This window comes from Mycteria americana, chromosome 16 (genome assembly GCF_035582795.1).
Source record: "Mycteria americana isolate JAX WOST 10 ecotype Jacksonville Zoo and Gardens chromosome 16, USCA_MyAme_1.0, whole genome shotgun sequence".
NCBI lineage: Eukaryota > Metazoa > Chordata > Aves > Ciconiiformes > Ciconiidae > Mycteria > Mycteria americana.
In genome coordinates, this window is record NC_134380.1 from 4,548,953 (window position 1) to 4,571,626 (window position 22,674).

Consider the following 22,674-nt stretch of genomic DNA (forward strand, 5'->3'; position numbering starts at 1 on the left):
ACAGTCAGCCTGATTCTTGAACTTGGCCAACTGAGATGGAAGGATCCATGTGGCACTGCAGAGCTTTCCAATTCTTGTCCTGCCTGTCTGAAGGCCAGAATAGAGGGTGTAATATGAAATCATCTAAGATCATCTTCCTTTCAGAGACCAGTTATGTAAACAGCAACTTTTGTTTTCACTACTGCACTTGGGAAGAAGGGGAAAAATCACTGGATCTATCTGTCTTGCTGCTTGTACATGGAGATGCAGATGCATCTGTTATTGCCTTACTAAACAAAGGCCATCTTCTCTAGCTTGAAGTGGTAGATGTGCAAAGGAACATCAGTAAGTCAGTTTTAATCCCAAAGTTTGTTACAAACTTGTAAAGACTTGTAGCAAATTTAGGGTTTCTAAGAATTCTTTTCAGATCAACAGGAAAAGTAGTTTGTTCTTAAAGGCACAGTATTGCTGTGAATTTTGCTTGATCTAAGCACTAGAGGCTCTGGGTCGTGCATGACAGCCACATCTCCAGTGGCTGTGCTACTTTGGGTGTTGAGATTCATTCCTTTTAGACCATCTCCATTCTGTTGAATGGCATTATGGACATAGTAGGAAATAACTTGTCAGCTTACTTACTTAGTTAACCAGCCATAGCAGGGAAAGTGATGCAGCTTTGAGTCCTGGGGACTTGAATCTGGGCAGAAGCAACAGTGACATTGGCTGGCTTGTCTTCTGTCTGATGATTGTGGTGCAAAACACATCAAAATGGAGATGTAACTTCCTTGTAGTTTAAGTAAGTGATCTAAAATACTCTGATTGCCAGTATCCCTTCTGAATGCTGTGAATCTGAAAGGGAGGTAGAAGGATATTAATAGAGATTTGTTTTGACCGTTTTTGAGAGATGACCTTTTCTTTTTTTCTCTTCCTTTTTGTGTTCCAGGGTGCACTCCTAGAAAGTGTGGAAGGGGTGTGACCGATGCAGTAATCACAAGGGAAGAAGCTGAAAGAATCCGTAGGTAATTTTTCTTTTAGCTCTTAACTTTTATGAGCACTTACTTTAATGACAGTGTGCCAGTATTTAAGATGCAGCACAAAGCTCATTAGCTGAAGGAGGATGGGTTAAACCAGTTAAAATATTAACCTTTTTTTTAAAAAAGCCATTTTTGCTGTAGTGGAGGCAGTTCTCTTTCATACAGAGTCTGCCTAGCTCTGTGGGGTATGAGCGTTGTAGAGAAAAAAGGAAAAATTAAATAAGTTTTAAAGGATTTTCACTTGGCCTTCTGTTCCCATTTGGCCTCTAAAACCAGAACAAAACAACATAAGCCTCCTTTCAGCTGAGTCTCTTTCTGGGTAATTATGAGCTAGTGCTGACCCTACAGTCCTCTATGAACACTAAGTGGTGAGTTTTAATCAAATAGTAGGGGATGCTGTCAAATGATGCAGTTAGAAAAGTTATCAGCCTCTTTGAGTGTGATTTGCACTTGATAATCATGTAAGTAGGGAATGTCACTAATGCTTGAAGCAATATGCAGCTCGTACAAGTGCTTTGTTCACTAGTTGGGCTGGCCACTCTGTGATTTCAAATTCAGTGGCGCTCCTGATTTTGATACAGCATTTCTGCATTGTATGGGTTTATTTGTACTGCCCCTCAGAATCAAGATCTGGATTTTTTTTATGTTTAATCTTACTTGGCCAGAACGTATTTGAAAGACAATGTTTTTGGATGTGTTTTGGGGATTTATGGAAGGGGGCTAGAAGCTCAGAAATGTTCTGCAACCTAGATACTTATTTTCATGACAAGCTCCAAGATTGTTTCAATTAAATGGCAGCTTCTCAACTCAATCGGGTCATATCTGGTGCATCAAATAACACTTACTGAAGAGTTACATGTTGTAAATAATGACATTAAAGGACAAAGTAATCAGACATCAGTTCTCATCTGAGGTTATTGTTTTGCCTGCAGAATAGCAGAGAGGGGACTGTCCTTGGGAGGATCTGATGGAGGGGTGAGCAGTGTCCTGTTACTTTTTACGTTCTTTTACTGCCAAGGGAAGATTATAAATGCATTTTTGGGGCGAGAGGAGATGGAGAATTTTTCCTTCCATTCAGACTTGGGAAAAACTTGTTTGGAAAGTCATTTTATCTCCCATTAATACTTCTGCTAGCAGTATAATTCGTGACTTCTGCAATACAGTTGACACATTTCCTATTATTCGGTTTAGTTATTTCTAGCGCCTCTCTTGAACTGATTTTGTCTTCTCCATCTGGAAACAGTTACTATAGCAGAACTACACAAGTTTGACTTCTGAAACTAAATTACAGTGGTTCACAGCATCATGTAAAGATTGGGTTTGTGTAGTGACAAAAAATACCATGTAATGTCTTAAGTAGACCTTTGAATAATATTCTTTAAAAATGAAAACAAAACCACTTCTCTTTAACAAGCACGTTTATTTTAGTTTCTTTCCCCCGTCTTTGTTCTCAGGATGGTTTTGTGTATGAACAGAAACTGTTTCTTGAGTATTTGTAAACACAACCACTTCTTTAGGCCTCTGCTGAATTAGGGCATATATTAGCAGAAAAGGAGAAAGGTTTCAATGAAAAAATAAGACTTTATCATCCTTGTGATTGCTGAGAAAGACCTGCAAAAAACATAACCTGAGAAACTTAAGCAGTGCTGCCCATCTGAAACAATATATTTAAAAGATTTAACATTCTCTGCACAGTTCTGTCAGGATGCCTTGGATTTTTTTCAGTTCTGTGGCTGCATAAGCTGCCACTTTGCCTAGATTACTCTGCCTTTTGGGACCTACAGCTTAACTCCTGTCAGTGCTGTCAAGTGGGTTTCCTATCCTGTTCTTTTGGCACCTACATGTGATTTTTCATTAGACTTCCACAAAGAGGGATTAGAAGGGCAGTGTATAACACAGGCAGCTTCATGGATTTGGACCACAGGAAGCTAATGTCCAGCTGGGGGTCAGGGAACTGGGGAAACTGAGACGGAGAAAGCTTGGAAGAGGCATGAGGGCAGATGAACTTGCTGCCCAATGCACAGAGCTGGGCAGGGGTCCTGAGCTAGCTTACTTGGACAACAAGCCAGAGTGTCAGACAAATATAAATCGATCATCTACATAATTTTGGAAGCATCATTGTGAGTTGTTTTTTTTTTTTAAATGGGAGGGAAATGGGGGGGAGGGGGAAGGCAGAAGATTCTATTGCTGCAATAAAATAAGTCTGTTAAGAAATCTGATGTCCATTGAGAATTCTGGGCTCTGATCCAAAAGCCTTCTCACATTTCTCATAATCTGTAAATGTGTGAAAATTATTGCATGCTGTTACTCCTTAGGGAAAGGTGCAAGAAGAAAGTTGAATAGTATTGCATTGCAGCATTATCCAAAATAGTGTATAAACACTGAAAGATGCTAAAAACAAGAGCTGACCAGTGTTTCTGGGAGATCATGTTTAGGAGAAGCCTTTAAATACAGTCTCTTTACCTAGTTTCTTTTATGCCTCTTTCTCTCCTGTTCTGCCATTTTCCTCTTTTTTCAATGTGCATGCTTGTACTCCCTGTGTCATGGAGTGAATCTTTTCCCTATAGTGCTATCATGGCTCCCAGATATCATTAAATACTGATGGGATGTGTGGTAATGATGTATAGATGAAACTGTCTTTCTTCATTTGAGCATTTTATCCTCTTCTCAAATCTCTTACCTACATAGCATACAAAATGTTTCAAGTCTTACTTCATCTAGCTACTTTTCCTGTATGCCTCTCAAGCTTCAAGCCTGTTGGATTAGGTCTGGCTTGTTGGTTTAAATTTCTTAGGCTTTAGAGTGTTTGGATAATTCTATCCAATTATGTCTCTTGTTCCAAGACTAATTTTTTCCTTTAGAAATCCTTAAATAACTCCTTGTTTCTGTTTAATTCTTTTCAATTCTTTCTTTAGCCACTTTGATCTCTCCACTGTTCCAAATAAAACTTCTTCAGATTTCTACTGGGATGCAGACTGCATTTTCATTCTCTCTGATTTCCTCTTAACCCCTTTTTAAGCAACATGTCTAATGTGTGTGGGGTTTTTTTGTCTGTCATACTTCTTATATTTTGAATTCACAGAACTGGATTTCTGTCTGTGTGTCTGGATATAACTTAATAATTTAAAGACCTATACACAAGCTGCAAGTTTGTGACTCTGTCAATTCTCACCTCCCTTTGTTTGCTGCCCTTTCTGCTTCCTTGGAGGACTGAAGTATAGCACAAACTTGTTTCCCTTTCCATCCTTTTGTGTTGAGAAGGTCCTGGCAAACAACTGAATTATTGAAATCTCCCAGGAGTCATGCCCCAGTTGTCATGCTGAGCTTTCTTTCTTATCTTCCTTCGTAATTTTTCCTAGATTTATTTTTATTTGCACACACACACAGAGCGAGGCTAGAAGAGGCCATTGTAATCTTCTGGTCTAACTTTCAACAGAACCCAAACAGGAGCATCTTCTCCACCAGTACGCTGCTTTCCCTTGTACGTCTCTGTCTCTGTGAAATAGTTTTATACTCTGTTCCTTGTTAACAGAATGTGAACTGCATTAGTTCTCTTGATGTTTGCCTCAGCTTAGGTTTTTTTCTTCTCTATAAAGATAATGACATTTCCCTTTCTTCCCTACCTAATATTTGCTTGCACACAGCCCCTGCTTGTGTTAGCACTTTAGGCATGCCTTATTCATTCACGTCTTTGTAGGTACTGCCATCATAATATCTCACTAATGTAAGTGAAACAACTCATTTACTATCAGATCTATTGGCATTTATTTAGAGGCCCCAGAAAAGAAATCCCTTGGTATAGCCAGTCAGCTGCAATCTGTTTCCTGTGTTGCAGCAAAACTGGCAGGATTAGCCACCTTGACCTCCCTTTTGCAGGGGAAAATTAAATGTCTTAATCACAGCAAACAACCTGCGTAGCTGTGATGCCAAACAAGGGTTTCTGATGTGGGCCCCCTGACCCTTGCATAGAACAGTGGTTCTGCAGGCCGTATCCCTCCCTATTCTGCTTTCAGCCCTCCCAGCCAAACTCTGAAGTCCTCAAAATGCTGTCATCTCCGTGTCTTCCAGGGAGAAGATACAGCCTCTGTGTAATACTTGTCCTATCTCATACCTCTACTACGGGCCACATAAGTTTTCTTCCTTCCTAATTCGCCTCATAGCACTTAGGAAACACATACTTGTGAGGAGTGAGACACATACTTGGCAGTGTGTCCTTCACTTTACTTACAGCTGTGTGTTGGTGTGATTATCTAGACTTAACTCTAGGAAGCTGGAGAGGAGCTGCTTGTGTCTAATCTGTATCTAGTGTAAAGTCGTACTGTACACCATAGCCAAATATTGTATTTAATTTCCACAGTAATAACCTGTGACTGTAGCTGAGTGATGTATAAATTAGATTGGTTACACTTGCGTCTCATGATTAATCAGTGTAACTTTTAAGAGGCATTACCTTAAGAATGTAACCCTGGCCCCTCTAATCTCAAGATTCAAGTAAGGAAGGGTATTTAAAGGTAGTAGTGTTTTGAGAGTCTGTGTAAGACTGCCTGCAGTGACAGCCAGTTTGGTGCTGCCCAGGAATCGGTGGCCATGTAGAACCTCCATTGCTCTTTCTTCTTCTCAGCTTGAGTGTATGAGCGTTCCCACAGGAGGAATGGGGAGGGGTTTTTGAGCTCTACCAGTTTTTCTGTAGGCAAGTAGAAATAAGTTTTGCATTTTTCTCTCTTGGGCAGTGTCTGATGTTTTCTTTAAAAATCTCACTTAAAACTTTTTAAAGGGTAGAGGAAGAAGGTGGAATTGCTGTAGAATTGAATGTATATTTAATGGTTGGCAATCCCCTTTAGTGAGGATCAAATGCAGGGCCTTTGCTTTGCAAGATGGGGAAATAGATCCTTTTTGCCATATGCTGAGAAATGGTGGTTACTTGCATGTTCTTTTTGAATCCTTTTAGCAGTGAGAGGGTGGAGAATGTGGGACTAACAGTACTGAAGGTCCAAAAGAACATGTATTTGTGCCTTATTTTTTTTAAAGGAAGTTCACTTTCCTTTCTATAGAAAAGTTCTGTAAACCAGGATATTGGTAGTTCTGTTAAACAATCTCTTGGAAATAGATGTGTGGGTATGTGTGTTTGCAGTGTTCCTGCCATCTTTAGATAAACTTTGTAGAGCTTTCATCCTGGGAACACTGACCTGAATTGCAGGCTGACCCTTGATCAGGTAGCTGAACTTGAAGTAATGGTGTTGACACAGGCTTCCACCAAGGTATTCTTCTCAGTGTAGGAAATGATGAAAATGTTTAATATTCAGAAATGGCAGAGGCCAAAATAAATGTGTTTCAGTTTCTTTCCAAGGTAGCTGTTAAACAAATAGCTCTGTGCTCCTGTGTAATTAAGTCCCTGTCTATGTTTGGCATTCAGTTGTTTTCCTCTGTCTGAAACAACCTTGAAGAATATTCTTTCTTTTTCATACTCCCTTTTCAGTCTTCATCTGAGTTTTCTAGGCTCTATATCGTAGCTATTATCTTTTCAGCTATGAATGCCTACAGTTCTAGGGGGTGTCTTTTATTGATTCATTTGGTCATTTTGGATCTTCCCAGCTGTAATCACCTGGTGCTTGAAGAGTGAGAAATGTGTACATTTGGAAAGCATGTTGAAAGTATTTGAAAGGCAATTTGTTTTTAAATTAATTTAATCTTTTCAGATGTGTCCTGCTACTTCTCCTTATAATCTACTTTAGCACGATCACAACTGTATTTTTGAAGCTACATGGGAGCAGTTGTACTTCTTCTAGCTGTAGCTTAGATTATTGTACAGAACCAGAAACCAATAAATGAAAATATTTTGCTTCTGAAGCTTGTGAAAAGCTTATTATGAGAGCTGCTCTTGCATGAGTGTGAGATTTACTTGTTTCCCTAACGGTCCTCTGAAGCTTTTGGAGAACTTCTGTGGGAAGGGAAGGTCTGAAAAGCTCATGCTATGTCCACTTGAATAGCTTGTTACTTTATATATTTTTAAAGCTTTGTTCAGGGGTAAATAAAATTATTTGGGTAGGTTTATTAAAAGGAGGTTGTTACTGTCACTTTTAAAAGGAGACTTTAGTGGGGTTCCCCTGATTCAGCTCTGAAGCTCAGAGCAATTGAGCCTGCAGCAATTTTCTTTTGCTGAGAGATTGGCATGGGTGTCTTCCTCCAACATGATCCAGAGGAGGAGAGAGAAAAGTGCTTTGAGACTGGGGGTGAATGTGAAGCTGTGTTGCTAGCCTGGGATTGCAGCTCTGACATGTCTGTGTGCTGATGATTTGCTGCTGCTCATTCACCAGCCTGTCTGCGTTTGGGTAGAGATACCAAGTGGCTTCAAACAGTACTATTCCAACCATGCCCGGAAAGTCTTGTTGCTGGTAAGATGGAAGTTATCATTCTTTCCAGGCAGCTCACCTAGTGGTGGTGTTATTGTTTGGGTTTTGTTAGAATAATGTGAATGGTATGTGGTGCATCAAGAAATGCCAAATTCCAAGATGAGTGCTTTTGCCTGGATGTTGTATATCAAAGATGTCATTACTTTGGTGCCGGTCAGGTTAAATAACTGTTGCTACTTGATTTCCAGTATAAAAAATAAGACTGCTACTAAACAGTCATAATTTTAAATACTGTTTAACTGATGCAAAACAACCATGTATTTTTATGGACAGCAGGGGACATACAAAAGTGTACTTTATTCAATTTAGAGAAATAATTTAGAGTCCTGAGAGGTAGCTCTCTGTCCTGGCAAATCTGAATACTAATCTCTTTAGCTTGGTCTGGAGCTCAGCAGAAGTGTTTGGCTTGAATTGGATGAAGAAATGGATTGAATTTTCATATGTAAAAACTTTTCACTCTTTGGTTTTCTTTTGCAGCGGTTTAGAAATTGGGGAAAAGAAAGTTTGGCTCTAGTAAGCCTTAGAATTATAATTGTTCTTTTAAACAGAGTTTTATGGCTGTATTAAATATGAGAAGTATACAGGAGCTCATGGTGAAGGAGAAGTTTTAATAGCAAGTGTTGGGCAAGATAAATATTAGCGCTGCTATTTGAGCGCTTCACAAATATTGGAAAATTAGTCATCTTTGTGTGGAAGGGAAATGTCTTCAAGAAGGGATCCAGGAACACAGTGTCTTACCCCTAGCCCATGGAGGAAGACTCTGGCAGTTGTGTATGTCAGATTTGAATCTCGGGAATAGCAGTCCTGTGCTTTACTCATAGTACCTTAATCTTTTGTGCATCTATACAGCAAACTGAAGGAAGTTTGTAGTTGTAAAGTAAGTATTAGTATTGTGAACCCAAATGCTAGAAACTAGTATTTTTACTTGGGAGGCTGTGGAAAGTGAGAGCCAACTTGGGATAGTTATTAAAGGTCATAGTTAAATAATGATAAAACCTTTTCATGTTCTTTTTCCAATTTTTGTTTCCCTTCCCAGGCATCAATTTTGGACTTGCACTCTGGAGCTCTTTCACTGGGGAAGCATTTTGTTAATCTGTACAGGTAAAATGGGACTGTGGCTTGCTGCCTGTCTTGTTATCTTACACGTCAGTGCTCATTGCCTTTTCAAGTGTCTCAAGCCCTGTGGGCTGGGGTTAGTAATGACAAACTGTAGAAGCTGGTTAGATTCACCACAGTTTAAAAGACCAGTTAAAAAGGCCTTTGTGACGTGAAAACTGACCTTTTGTTGAACTGAGCTCTTTGAAAGCTACCATTACCTTTATTTTCAGAGTTCTTGCACCAGTAAATAATAGTATTTTTTCAGTTATAGTCTAGTTTGTCAGTAGTGGAAGAAATCAAGTAGTCTGAAGTCTTAAAAACTTGAATCCATGTGCTTATTTAATGATGTGGGAGGGGACTCTTTTCATGCCTGGGGGATTCCATCATCAGTTGATGCATCTTCATCCTTTAATCTTTTAACATTTAATCTTTGAGCAATGCTTTGGGAGCATCATGCTCAAGAGCATTTGTAGGATTTCTTTGTATTGTGTTTTCTTTTAGTGACTGTGGGTAAAGCACAGATGGCAGTCTGATTTCAGTAACTCCTCTTTTAGACTGTTGTTTAATTTTTCAGGTACTTTGGGGACAAAATTCAAGACATCTTCACAGAAGAGGATTTTGCATTATATCGGTAAAGACTTTCAATAACTGCTGAATGAACCACAACATAACTTTATGGGTTTTGTGTAGAGTGCAGGCTGGGAGGGAATTGTCCTTTGGATTCAGACATACAACTGAATTTGCAGCTCAAAATAGTAATCTCTGAGAATTAAGATGCCTTGAGGAAAATAAGTAAAAGGACCTTTTGGTGACTACCTGATAAATAACATCTGCTGCTTTGAAACTTAGCTGCATTACTGATGTCAGGTCAGTATTGATGGTGTAAATGTAATCAGAATGACGGCAGCACCACACATTTCCCTTTCTGCATAAGGGGTTGATGCCAGCCCTGCAGACCTGTAAGCAAGGAGAGCTGCTTCATCTGAGTTCTGTCGTTATTTGCTGGAACATTATAGCTGGGACGTAAAATCCTTTAGCATTAACTCCTGTCTCACCCATGTTATCCAAGAGGTGTTGTGTTAGATGATAAAGACAATCCTATGCTATTATTGCATTAGGAACTTGGGGTTTTTTGGGTGAAGTGTAGCAAAACATTAAAAATGGTAAAGCAGGAAGTGGAAGGATTTCAAATTACTAATGTTCTGGCTGGAGAAGCAGAGCATACTTTCCCCCTACGAAGCCAGAATATGAAATAGCGCTATAATGTAATAGCTTTGGCATCTGATGCTTTTAGCTTTCCTGTAGACCTGCTCATATACTTAACGAAGACAACAAACGTAACGAGTTCCATGTGTCTGTGAAGGTGCGTGGCCAAAGTGTAGGAACAAGCATTTTTTGTTGACTAGACACAATAAATCTTTAGTTACGCATTTCAGTTGCTTTCTCATAATTTAAAATGTACCTGGCTTGAACATTTTAACTCTTTTTGTCTTTTTTTTCTTGCCTTTGTGAAGGAATATGACCTCCCTCTAGTGGTGGAAGTAGTATTAAGGAGCCAAATAGGTTTATTAGTTTTATTAGTATAGTAATTTTATTTGCCTTAAAATATTAACCACTTAAAGCTTATTTCTTGACAGCTATTTTTAGATACTGTTGTCTTCATAGATGAACTTCCTTAAAATGTATTTACTTCTGCCCCCAAAATCACAAAAATGAGGCACTTCCTTGATTATTATTGAACTTTGTATAAAGAAAACGTATAGTCTCTGCCTCACTCAGATAGTGGGGAATATCTTGAAAATAGTCTTTGTTTTGTCTTCCATTCTGTAGCAGATCAAAGAATCTGTAGAAATAACATGAGTGTATGGAGGGGGTGTCTTACTAAAGAATATTTCTTTCACATTAGCAGAAACATCAGTTTTTCAATAATTTTAATGAATTTCTGATCCTTACACTGTGAGATGAGACAGCTGCTAGGCAGTATCAATATTCCATTGGTATTTCATGCCGATATAGGGGATGTTTCAGTCTGCTGGATACGAATCTAATGCAAAATATATTATTAAATGCTTCTGTTCATATTAATGGCAGTGCTTTAACATGGACTGTAGTACCTTATGTCTTAATGAATGATTTTATGCTATTCTTGGGAGCACTTCTCTTCGTTACTTTCACTTACCTACCAAGGTCAGTTTAAAAATACACTCTTGAGAGAAATAACTAAATGTAATTCATGTCTAAGTATTACTGATTGCAACAGTAACAAATCTGAGTAGGCATTCTGAGCCAGGAGGCTGATTTCTAAACTATCTCTGTCAAAATCACGTTGTTTCAGAATCAGTGATGGTTTCTAGGCTGATGCTTTAACTGCCATCTGCCAAGCATATTACAGCAATTCCTCTTGTTTCACATAATAGATGCATCTCTATCCAGAAGAGACACCTTTAAATCTAGATGCTTGGTTTAAGGGTTGTGACTTCAGCAGAAAACGGCACTATCAAAGATTTATTTCAAAAAATCTTGCAACTTACTAAGGTGGAGACATAGAAAGAGCAGAGGAAGAGCTGATAGTTTGCTTTCTCCCTTTATTTGTTCTGCATGTGTGATTTCTGTTAAAACTTGCTGGCTGTAGAAGAGCATTGCTTTGTCTGCTTCTACTGCCTTTGGCGCTTTTCACTGGGAACAGTACGGAGATGCTGACAAGTGGGCTAGAGAAGTTGTGTAGTTTTGCAAAACTTTGAGTGTTCCTGTCACCGTACTTGAATCGCACTTTGCAGTGACTCCTAACAGTGCATTTTTTTGCTGGTCTGGCAGAGCTTGTATCTTACAGAAACTTTTCTGTGGCACTTTTAGTTCTTTTACTCAGTCCTTTATGCTGCTGCTGATGCATTAAGCTGGCAACTTTGCAATCTAGTGAACATCCTTTCTCTTAAGTTGTATGTTCCTTAGACTTCTAGCTACTTCATTGGCTTTTTTTTTTTTCTTCCTTATCACCCTGACTCCAAAATAGATTTCAGTAACTGCTTTTATAGAAGGTGGTCATATGCTCTTTTCAGGGAGTTCTGTCCTGCCTTTCTGTGAGTCTGGCCTGTGCATTTTGATATTATCAAGTGACTCAGTGCAAATGTACAAGGGCTGCTGCTAACAAATTCTGAGAGGGAGTAATTTGTTACTTATATTGTTGACTGGGTGCTGTACTCATATATTTATTGCCATAGCAGAGCTCTGTTTAGTGCATCTGATCAGAGCCAGGGTACACCCTAAGCAGTTTGAATGATAGAACAGTTGCTGTGTTTATGAAAATGAATGCTTACATTCTCCAGCAGAAAGAAGTGTTTTCTTTGTAGCTATAGCACACCAGAGCTCTCCCAACAGTTTTTCATATATGGGGGACGTGGAGGATGAAGAATGAGTGGGCCAGGATCAAGAAGGGAGGGAAGGCTCCTGCCTGAGGCTCCTGCTTCTGGGTGCATATGAGAAGTGGCTCTTACTGTACCGGATCCAAGGTAGCCAGATTTTCTGGGCTCCTTCCTTCCTTCCTTCCTTGATAGCACCTTCTAAGCTGAAATTTGGCTTATCTTGTCACATGATTTACACAAGAAGTACAACATGTTTGTCCTTAAGTATTTTACCAATAGCCTATATAGGCTGTGTCTGGAATAGCAGGGAAGGGAATGGAAAGAAAAACTTGCAGTCCTGATATTGATAAATGTTGAAATGGCCAGGTCAGTGGAAAGCAGGCTGTACAGAAGGGTTTTTATAGCCTAAAAAGTGACTTTATGCTATTTTCGAAAACAGCTACGTGCTGTATTTGGCATATACTGGGCACAGAATGAGCCGAAGTACATAGATGCATGTGTTCAGACACATACTTTACAGGATTCTAGGGAATGCTTTAATCTCTAAAAGGTAAACTGCAAGGTAAACATTTGATTCCCATGTATAGTGTTTAATTTGCTATCACAAAGAGGGACATGAGATACCTTATGGAGTTTGAAGCAGAGGTCATGTTTGCACTGACAAGTTTGTCAACCTGTTGATGACTCCTGCAGTGGGGTAAACATGTCTATGTGGAATGAAGGGCAACCAAGATCATCACAAAGCACCCTGCAAAACATACTCCTGCAGCACGCAGTTGTCTTTGCCTTTGGCACCAAACTTGTAAATGGATGTTTTTTACACATTCTTACATCAGCTACAAGCTGAGGTCTCCTTGTTATTAGTTACAATAGTGCAATGCAATGCTTTCTAGTAAGATCAGTGTTCTGCACGTTAATTCCCCCCCACCCCCTACATTAAGCATTAAGTTCTTTTATACTTTATGTGGCTTTCTTAAACTTTCTTTGAACTGCAGCCACTTACATACGACAAAGTGAGAAGTCCCGGTTGTTGTTCACATGCATTGAGAAACAGTCTTCCCTTGCATATTTTCCATTTTCTTCTCTAGGTTATAGTGCCTATGTATTTGATTTGACTGATGCTACATTATTAGAAAGTAGGTATTAAACACTATCTATGTGTAGAAATAATATCTATGTGCTGGCTCAACTAGGAATTTAATGGAGTTTTGGTAGCTTTTGAGCAGTATGGTACGTACACAAGCAAGAAGAAGCATTTAGGCACTCAAAGGTATCACTCTTTGGAGATTGTTTCTAGCAAATCTTTGCCGTTTGGGTTATTCAAATATCAGTGGAAATCTGCAGTTTATTCATTACTGATGTGCCTTTTTTTAGCTCCTCTTCTTGATTCTCTGTAATTGGGTTATTTATTGCACTGCATTATACTGCAATAAATGTGCATATTTGTAGGCACAGTGTTTCCAGTTTAATAGTTAGTATTAAATATAAACTGCTTGGGCATTTGTTGGAGGTGTATCAGGTCCCACTTTGTGTATCAGGGTAATACTTCATGCTTAAAAATTTAAGAGCATCCACAGGATGTGAAGAAATAGGGAGGCCTCCATGGCCTGTCACTCTTTCCTCCATCATATGTTACACAGGTTTCTGTTGTCCCTCTTAAATTCAAGCCTGAACTTTGGGAATACCCAATTTACAGCAATGTAGATTAGATGTATTTTTTTTTCATGTGTGTACACTGGGGAAGAAAAAAATCCGGTCTTGAATATTTCCTTTCTGTCCCTACCATTTCTCTTTAGAAAGGTCATCCTGTGAAGGGCTTTTCTTATGAGTAAAGCTTGCTGGAAGGGGTCTTGTTTCCAGTGACCAGTACATGAGTTTGGGTTACTTTGCTTGTTTTTTCCATGTTAGATTTGGAGTTCATTGAAATTAATAAATAACTTCCTACTGACTTAAGCATGTGCTGGATTAGGCCCTAAAAAAATAACTTGGTTGTTCCCCAGTTCTCACAAATATGTCTAAGAGACCACTGAAGGCAAACTAGAAGATTAAGTGTCCTCTTCCCCAAGACTTAACTTTTTTATGACTTTTCAGCCTGCACATCAAGCGAAGTTACTTTTGCTTTGTTATTTTCAACTTTTTATTGTAGGCAAGTTAACCCCTCTTGCTCATTGAGCTCTGATGTGAATAGTTAGTATTCTTTTGCCTGTTGAGCTCTTTGTTGAAGGAAGGCTGTTGCTATAAACTTGCTCCCTGGACCCGTGATATCACGGTGAGTCTGTATTATGTGTTAGCACAGCTGTAAGTGCAAAGGGTAAATACCTGTTTTTTGAAGCCTCGTCCAAGATCCATAACAATCAGTGGGGCTTTTTCATGTTAACTATTGTTTTGTTGAACAGCAAATTCCTTATGTGCATAAAATTTACGTTAGTCTACTATGTATGCCACGATTGTCTTTGATTAAGTTTTTGAGTGATGCTGTGATACACAGGATGACAGCTCACAGGGAAGCAAAAGGCAGGAGCATACAAGTCAACTGAAGAAATGCAAGGTTGGCACCTCTTGTCACCTCGTGCACTTGAAGAAGCTACTGTGATTAAAAGCAATACTTGAAGCCAATAGCGCACAGGGAAATAAGAGGCCAGCGGTATGCTCCCACACCCAAAAACCAGCTACCTGGGTCAGCTGGAGGCAGCTGCTTCTGTGAGACCAGGATAGCACCTAAAGTCATGCTTTTAGACCTGTCACAACTGCTTCATTACTCTGTCTTCCTATGCACCACTTCCCCTGCCTACTTGATTGATAAATAAGAAAAAACAAACTTATCTTGTGAAAATTATGCTTATTTTCTCTTTGTAGCATACTTGAACTGTTGAGTTTATTTTCCTTTTCTTTTGATAACCCATTGGCCGGTCCAAAACAGGTAGACTTTTGGTTGCTAGTTTTGTCTCTCGGGAACAGTTGAGTAGAGCTTTACTTCCTGCTTGGTTTGTAAAACATGCAGTCTTGCCCAAAGCCATTGCACGTAAGTCTTAAAGAGGAGGGAAGCTTTAACAGAGCCTTATAAACACCAGACAGGAAATCGTAATAGAAAGCTTTTAAAAGAGGAAAAGGAATCAGCCTGAAAGAGGAAGCAGTACTGCTTAGAGAGCAATACAACTACTGGAGATTTAAAGTCATATCAAGACTGTGGCCTTACTACTTCAGAGTAGATATATTCCAGCTGGCTGATGCAACTGGCCACCTGGTGTCAGAGCCAGGTAATATGCTGCTTTAGTATTTGTGGGTTAGGCTATTAATTCTTGAGTTGGGTTGTTCAAAGGGCCAGCTGCCCTCAATTCATGACGAAGTGAAATAAGTAATTACATTTAATGCTTTTTTGGGAAACATAAGGCAGCCTCTGCTGAAGTCCTACTTCTTGGAAAGAAAACAGACAGAAAGATCAGGCTCCCACAGGCATGAGAGGAAGGACCTGTAGATCCTTTCCTGATGTCAGTTTTACAAACTCTACCACTATGTAGCTCTCAACTTGAAACCCCAGTTTCCTGCAGCCATGTAAATACCTGAAAATCTCAGCTCTAACTTCATTTAATGGTTTTGATACTTTATGTGTAAAATAGCTTGAATTGATCCCTAAAGCTTAGACCTCCAAAAATGTAAAGTGAGACAGGTTAAAAATCAAATCTGTATGTGTGTTTTTGGTGAGGGACAAGATGTGAACAGGATGAATATTTAGGATTTCTTAGTACTTGTGGAAATGGTTCTTAAGAGGTGACTTTCACAGCCTAATACTGTAGGTCTGGTTTTACTTCTGTCACTTCTTTTTAGTCACTGTTTAAGTTCCCTAGAGAAATACTTGGGGAAAAACTTTCTTGAAAATTATGCTGAAGTTTAGTACTGCCCAGTGGAGAAATAAATGTCTGACACAGAAAAGATGCAAAACTACTAATGTAATTCCATGCACAACTTCAGAAGTGTGTTTACTCAGAGTATCTTGTTTGTGTACTGCTTTTGAAGCACTTGTGAAGGAAGAAAAGGAAGACTAATATAATAGTTAAGAATGTGTTAAAATTGGGAGAAAACAATATAAAGATTTTAAGAAGCATAGAGGATTACATTTTAAAAAATCCCAATGTTTTCATTTCATCTCATTGTGTTATTGTATTCTTTGCTGGTTTTTTAATTTCCTCAAAGTTAAATACATACTAGCTGTATGTGTTTACTGGTGGGATTTGCCAGTGGTATTCCTCATTAATCACAAATGTCTTCTCTTTAAAAGCGGCGTTGACCTGAACTAAGGCTGGTCGTTCTAGTCCTGTATGCAGCGATATCTGTCCTGAAAGATGGATGCTGCTATATAAGAGTTCTGTATAGTAATGCATGCATGATTATCAGTCTTGATAATATTAAAAATAAAAGTCCTGTTCTGTTCTTTTCCTGTCTCCCAAGAAACACAGGAATAGCTAAGGTAGAAATAGTTTGGTTGAATCTTTGAAAATAGTTGGGAAAGACATCTTGCATTCATTTTAAAGGAAAATCTGGTTACAATACCAGTATGTATGTTGACCAAGAACTCTTGAGTTTCATGGTGCCAGAGACTTCATCAGTTAGTTTAAAAATAGTTGAAGGCTGCTTCAGAAGCAAGCCTTTATGAAGATACAACTTCCTAGTTATCCGATTTGGATTAAAAATTTATATGTGAAACACTTTAATTTTTTCAGCAGTTATGCATGGAATTTTTCAGGAAAACAGACTGTTTACGCAAAGAAATTTTAACACCTAGGCTACAGGAGACAAATAGTTTCTTTTTCTTGATATTCTGAGAATTAAAAAAAACCCCAACAAAACCAAACCAAAAAAACACCACCCCCCCACCACCCCCCAAAAAACCACAAACAACCAACAACCCAAAACAAAAAAACCCAAAACAACAAACCCCAACCCGAAACACTGGAAGTTCTCTTTTTTGATGTAGTAGATCTCCTTTACTTAAGGCAAAATAAGAGAGAAAGTAGGGATATATGTTCTCCTTGATTTACTAGCTGAGGAAGAAGCTTAGCCCTGAAGAAGCAGTAACTGAATGAAGGAGAAGAGAGAAGAAGCAGGAGAGAAGCGTGTCACTTAGCATGTTGTGTTGTGTTCTTTGCAGTGATGTGAGACGGAGAATTCAACAAAGGATTGCTCAGGCGTTTGGTATCAGCTCTGCTTCCATGTACCTGACTAAGCCAACGTTCTTCTCAAGAATAAACAACACAGAAGCCAAGACAACCCACGATGAATACTGGCATCCACACGTTGACAAGGTAAGTAGGAGGCTGAGATGGGATGCAAATGTTTCCTATTATTATTAGCTTGCTTTGAAGTAATTTTGCATTAAACAATCAGTCAAACATGTTTGAAAACTGGTGGTTGTAAAAATCCTTCAGGGATGAACCTAATGGAAGGGTAAGTGAGTTTTAGAAACAGAGGCCAGTACATTCCTTTTTATTTTATTTTCTCTACTGTAGTTCTGCTAGAATTAGTGAAGTGTGTGAATGAATACTCAGGAATCTCTTCTCAGAAATGTTGATTAAATGGACCTGCACCTACAAAGTGTTTCAGTTTCATCAAACCTGTGTTTCCACTTAGGCTATCGCCCTTTCAGCCAGGTCTAGCAGGAGCTATTTCAAAGTGGTGAGTCGGTCACTGTTGTTAGTTGATCTGAACCTCTTGATAAATGCTTAACGCTTATATTTCAGTTATATGTGAATCAAGGCTTTTTTACTACATGTTCTACAATGGGGATATGGTACCCTCTTTTAATAATTTGATGTCTCGTTGTTTTTTAGAATGTAAGTATTGTGACTTTCTTTTAACTGCATAGTCTTCTATCTGTAGGCTCATAGCTTAATGTTTTGCATTTCTCAATGGACTTAAATGATTTGGGATTGGTACTGAGTTTATTTCTGAATTTAGCTGAGTTCAAAGTTTCTGTGCAGCACAGCAGAATACAAACTAACAATGGAAGAATCAAATAGCAAAAAAATCCCAAAACCACTCCCAAAAAAACAGAGTACCCACATTTCCTGTCTTCAGGATTTAAAAATTAGAGTCACTCTAGAGTCATGGATCACCCAAGACAGAACCAAATAAAACTTATCCTATCAAAATCTAAGTTACACCTCAGTGCTGAAGTCTGTATGTGGGTAGTGTACCTCGAAGTCTATGGCCTGCAACATCCAAGATGAAAAACCAAACAGAGAAATATTCCTTGCCTTGAAAATATTTCCTGGAAGAAGTCTGTCTGAGGGAAGTATGATGTCTGTTGTTGCTCACAACATTAGTGTAAGCTCCTGTGCCCTTTCTTGTCATGTAGGCAGAAGCAGCTTAAATTTAGAAAACTTGATGACAGTGATGATACCTGATACAGCTACTGTTCAAAAGAAGAAAGTAATGCAGGGTAGAATTTGCAGTCACTGATATAACAAAGACGAGACCAGCTTTTGGATGCTTCTTGTTTAAAAAGCTGTGATGTAACCATTGAATAGGAGTGGACCTAGGACCAGAGGTGGTAGGGTTGATTTTGAGGTGCAGATTATTTTGGCTCATGCTGCTAGGAACTGGTTGTAGGGAGCAAATTGTGCTGGTGGGGTTCATGAGAATTCCATCACGTTGCACTCATTTCCAAGAGACGCCAAATAAACTAGTGATTCTGGTTGTGTGAAGTGCAATAAATTCATAGGTTCCTCAGTTTTTCCACACTTCCAGAGAATTGAATTTGACTGCTACAAGAACAGAGAAAGCGGTAAATATCAATAGCTGATGGCTATTTTCTCCACTTCTTTCTTGCAGCCCAAAAAAGTGTATTTTAGAATTTCACTCTGATTTATTACTATAATGAGATTTGTGTCTGCACAAGCGTTAGGCTTGCCAATATTCTCCTTATTCTTTTCTGCATGTGTTTTGCATTGCTAAATGAATAAGGTGATTGGATAACATCACAATTGTTTCTACTGAAATCTCTCCTATAATGCACAAGTTATTTTGTCATTTAGAAGTAAATCTGTTTCCATGAAGAGAATTTTTCCTTTGTAGCAGCTGCTTCTCTGTTATGGCATCCTGACAGTGCCTGTACATGATGGACAGCAGGCTAGATGTTTTGCTGCTTTTATCCATCTGTTTTGTCCACATTTTGTTTATCTCGTAGGCTGTCTGTTCAAGGAGCAGATATGTCAACTGATTGGCCTTAGCTTTTTCTAACCCACCCCCAGGTTCAAAAAAACAAAACAAACACAAAATGTGATCTCTTAAACTTGCTATGTGTAATGTAAACCTTAATAGTTTCTATACTGAATAAGTGAGTAGTCTGATTTATGACAGTGGTGCAGAGATAATTATCCTAGTTGGGGCAGTTACCAAACACCTTGTTCATAATCATGTAGAATTTGGCCCCCTCAAAAATAGCATACCTGCTATAAAATATGAAAATGTGACTTAGGCTAAATTTCAAGGTGTTTTCTGAGAGAAGTATTGTTTAGATAACACTGGGAGTTAACTGTAGCTTGTCCTGTTTATTCTATATAAGTAGTTTAAACATTTGTCACTTCTGTAGCAGCTGACTTCTGCAGTAAGTTGTCTGTATTGGGAAAGCTAAAGCATTCAGACCATTGAAGTACTTTCTGTCTCCACCTTAAACTTATGTTCCAGGTTTGATCAAATAAATTTTAATGTGGTTATTTTCTTTCTTGTTTAATAGCATTCTCGCAGTAAAGATTGCATGTGAATATGCCAAAGTTGGGCCACTGTCCATGCTGTTGTGACAGCAACATTGCATGCTAAGCTGAGAGCCTTGTGTGGATCGGTTCCCTTTCATTTTTTGGGGAAGCACAAGGGAACAGAACTTGCCTGGCCCCCAGCCAGAGTGAAGGGGCTTTGTGGGTGCTCTGGAATAGAGACCTAGAGCAGACTTCTTGTAAGTGCTTTTTGAGCTCATGACTTGGGGGTCCATTTCTCACTCTTTGGGCTTCACATGGAGCAAATGCTGTTGCCAGTGCAGAAGGTGTTGAAGAGAGATGGACAAGCCACTATGGGCTGGAATCATTCTTGTGGAAACGGCCCCAGCTTAATGGTTCATCCCTTTTCTAGGATAAAGGACTTCAGCTATTGCCAGATAATACAGTTACTTCTGTGGTTTAAACGACAGCAGTGTGCATTGCCTGGTTGAAAATTCAGAGTTTGAATCAGGCTAATGATGCTTTAAATAGGGTCTGATAGAGATACATCCTTGATCCCGTTCACTTTATGTCCATCATGAAAGTCCAAATTACATAGTCATGTGTCATCACTACTGGACACTTGCTGCCTTCACTTCTGGTACATAATTCACTTGAATTGGCATCAGAGGATTAATTTGAATCCTTTCCTTGCTGCTCCAATTCCTCTCTCCTCTTTAACTTCTGTTTCTGTGTCAAAAGGTCTGGTATTATATTCCCCTTAATCACAACTGAAACAGAGCTATATGTGGATGTAGCATTCACATACATGTTTGCCAGATCATGGCTTACAGAAAGTGTTAGAGTATGTGTAGAATATATGTCTGCATATAATTTTAGCCTACTATAGGTGTACATTATGTATATCTGTATCTATATTGTTATGTGTTTAGAAAGAGGTAAAAAAATAAGTATTTATAGCTGATCACGCTATGCAGGAGACTGAATTCAAACAGAAAGTCAGTAGGTCAGAAAAGATTTCCAAGAAGGCTAAATAGGATAGACAAGTTGTGTAGCTTCACAGGTTGTCTTCAGTGCAGTCAGCCTGCCTTGTATTTTAATTTCTCCAACAAACTAAGCTTCACTCACTGCAGTTGAAAGCAAGGAAAAAAAATGCATTGCTATTGATCTGGGATAGGAAATACTTCCCAGATAAGAGCAGTAGTATTCTTATGTGGCCTCCAAAACAAGTGTGAATACTAGGGAGTTGAAGAAAGATCGATAAAAATCAGCACGTTAAATACTTTGCCAGTGTGTTGGATGCTTTTGTGTTGTATCATTATTTATGTTTTCCCCTTGGAATGGAACAAATCACTCTCTGTATTTCTGCATAATAATTAAATGGTGAAGGTTGCTCCTAGAAGACTTCAGGATTTTCTTTCCCTGGCCCTTTCCAAAAGAAAGGTAAAATTAAGCCTTTGAAAAATGAGTCTGACGCGCTTTTTGTTTCAAAGTCCGACACTGTTAGTTCAAAGATGTAGGCTTCTTGGAGCACACAAATACCCCTCTTGCCTTTTTTCCCTAGATTGCTGAGTCTATTGCAATTATATTTCTCAGTGTGAATATCCTTGATTTGGAAGATTTTAACTGCATAATGGAGTAACACAGATCTATTGTGTCTATATGAGGCTTTGTTTTTTTCCTAAAATTTAGTTGGTTTTTAATTACATAGGAATGGAAACCCTGAAATCACCCAAATGACTCATTTAATCTTGTTGAATTTATAAGCACCTAAACCAAATAGAGGGAGTGTTGGCTTAAGATACAGAGTTTCATCTTGGATGGAATTTGTTTGGAACCGAGCGTTTCAAATGTCAAAGGCCTGATTTACAATGGAATTGCTGTTGCACGCTCAACTCTGACAGCAGTATAGTCCTAAAATGTTCTCTAATAGAAGTGATGCAGGACTTGATTTCTGCAGTCCCCTGCCTGGGCAAGGATCCTGTCATCCTTCGCAGAATTGTCAGGCTCTGCCCTAAGATCAGTTTTGGTTTCTTTTCTTGAATTTCTTCTGTTGGAGCTATTCCAGGACTTCAGTACAAATTTTCTTGATTTTTTTTTTTTTCTTTTAGCCTGAACTTGTTAATGATCAGTTTATAGCTATTTTTTTCCCCTCCTCCCATCCCCATGTATTTATAGGTAGCAATCATATCCCTTTTCAGCCTTTCTTTAAGCTGAACAAGTGAAACCTTTCAGTCTCCTTACCTGTGATATGCTTTCCATCTCCCTAGCCCTTCTAGCAGCCCTCTCTCCTCTGGCTGTTCAGGCTATTGCTGATAGCAGCTGCTATCTGTTCTAGCAGACTTTTCACTCTTCTTTTTCTTCCCCTCATGTTGTTAGACATTTAATGAAATACATTAAAAGATCTTACCTCTGCCTTAGGACAGCATTGTCTTTGATATCTGAGGAAGTTTATTCTTGTGTCTGCTCCAAACCTGTTACCTCAGCTCATCTACAGCCCCTCGTAAGTCAGAGACGACATGCTATTTGGTGTCTTACATTGTCTCCTAAGTAGATACTACCAATATATAGAACATTGGATGTTGCTATCAAGGCTATTTTTGTGATTATCTGCACAAAGAGAGAGGTAGAGGCTTACAGGAAAAGAGCAGTTTTGACTCTTATTTCTGCAAGATACCATGCTAGACCTATGCTGATTGGAAAGTTGAATACATGTTTGTATTTTCTTCTCCAATGGAAAGCAGAGGATGCTGTCCTACATATCTTTCTTAGTAACTGCAGGTCTATTGCATATTCCTACAACTGTTTAGCATATAAACATGTGTCCCTCAAAAACCCAAGGGTGCCACACTGCAAAATGTGGCTGGCTAATTCTGACAATTAGTTGTATATATAATAATAGCCTTTAAAGAAGTATCATAGAAATATCATTATGAGCATCTACCATTAAATATTAGCTGTGTTTGACTTATTTGGGTAAAGGGTGCTCAACAAGAGCACACTAACTGTATGATGTATCAGGCTGAACGGAAATGCCTGCATTTTTTCTGTTGAGTTGTTCATAAGGAGCTATAGAAATTTGATTTGC

At 38.8% G+C, this 22,674-nt stretch overlaps 1 protein-coding gene across 3 annotated transcripts in view; it reads left to right on the forward strand.

Moving 5' to 3' along the window:
- OGFOD3 (2-oxoglutarate and iron dependent oxygenase domain containing 3) overlaps window positions 1-22,674 on the forward strand; it is a 50,227-nt gene that overhangs the window by 7,930 nt on the left and 19,623 nt on the right. For all 3 annotated transcript variants that reach the window (XM_075519059.1, XM_075519061.1, XM_075519060.1), the window contains 5 exons: window positions 920-995; window positions 1,943-1,985; window positions 8,457-8,521; window positions 9,093-9,149; window positions 17,024-17,177. In XM_075519059.1, the coding sequence (XP_075375174.1) occupies window positions 920-995; window positions 1,943-1,985; window positions 8,457-8,521; window positions 9,093-9,149; window positions 17,024-17,177 (395 nt within the window). The remainder of the gene's footprint in view (window positions 1-919; window positions 996-1,942; window positions 1,986-8,456; window positions 8,522-9,092; window positions 9,150-17,023; window positions 17,178-22,674) is intronic.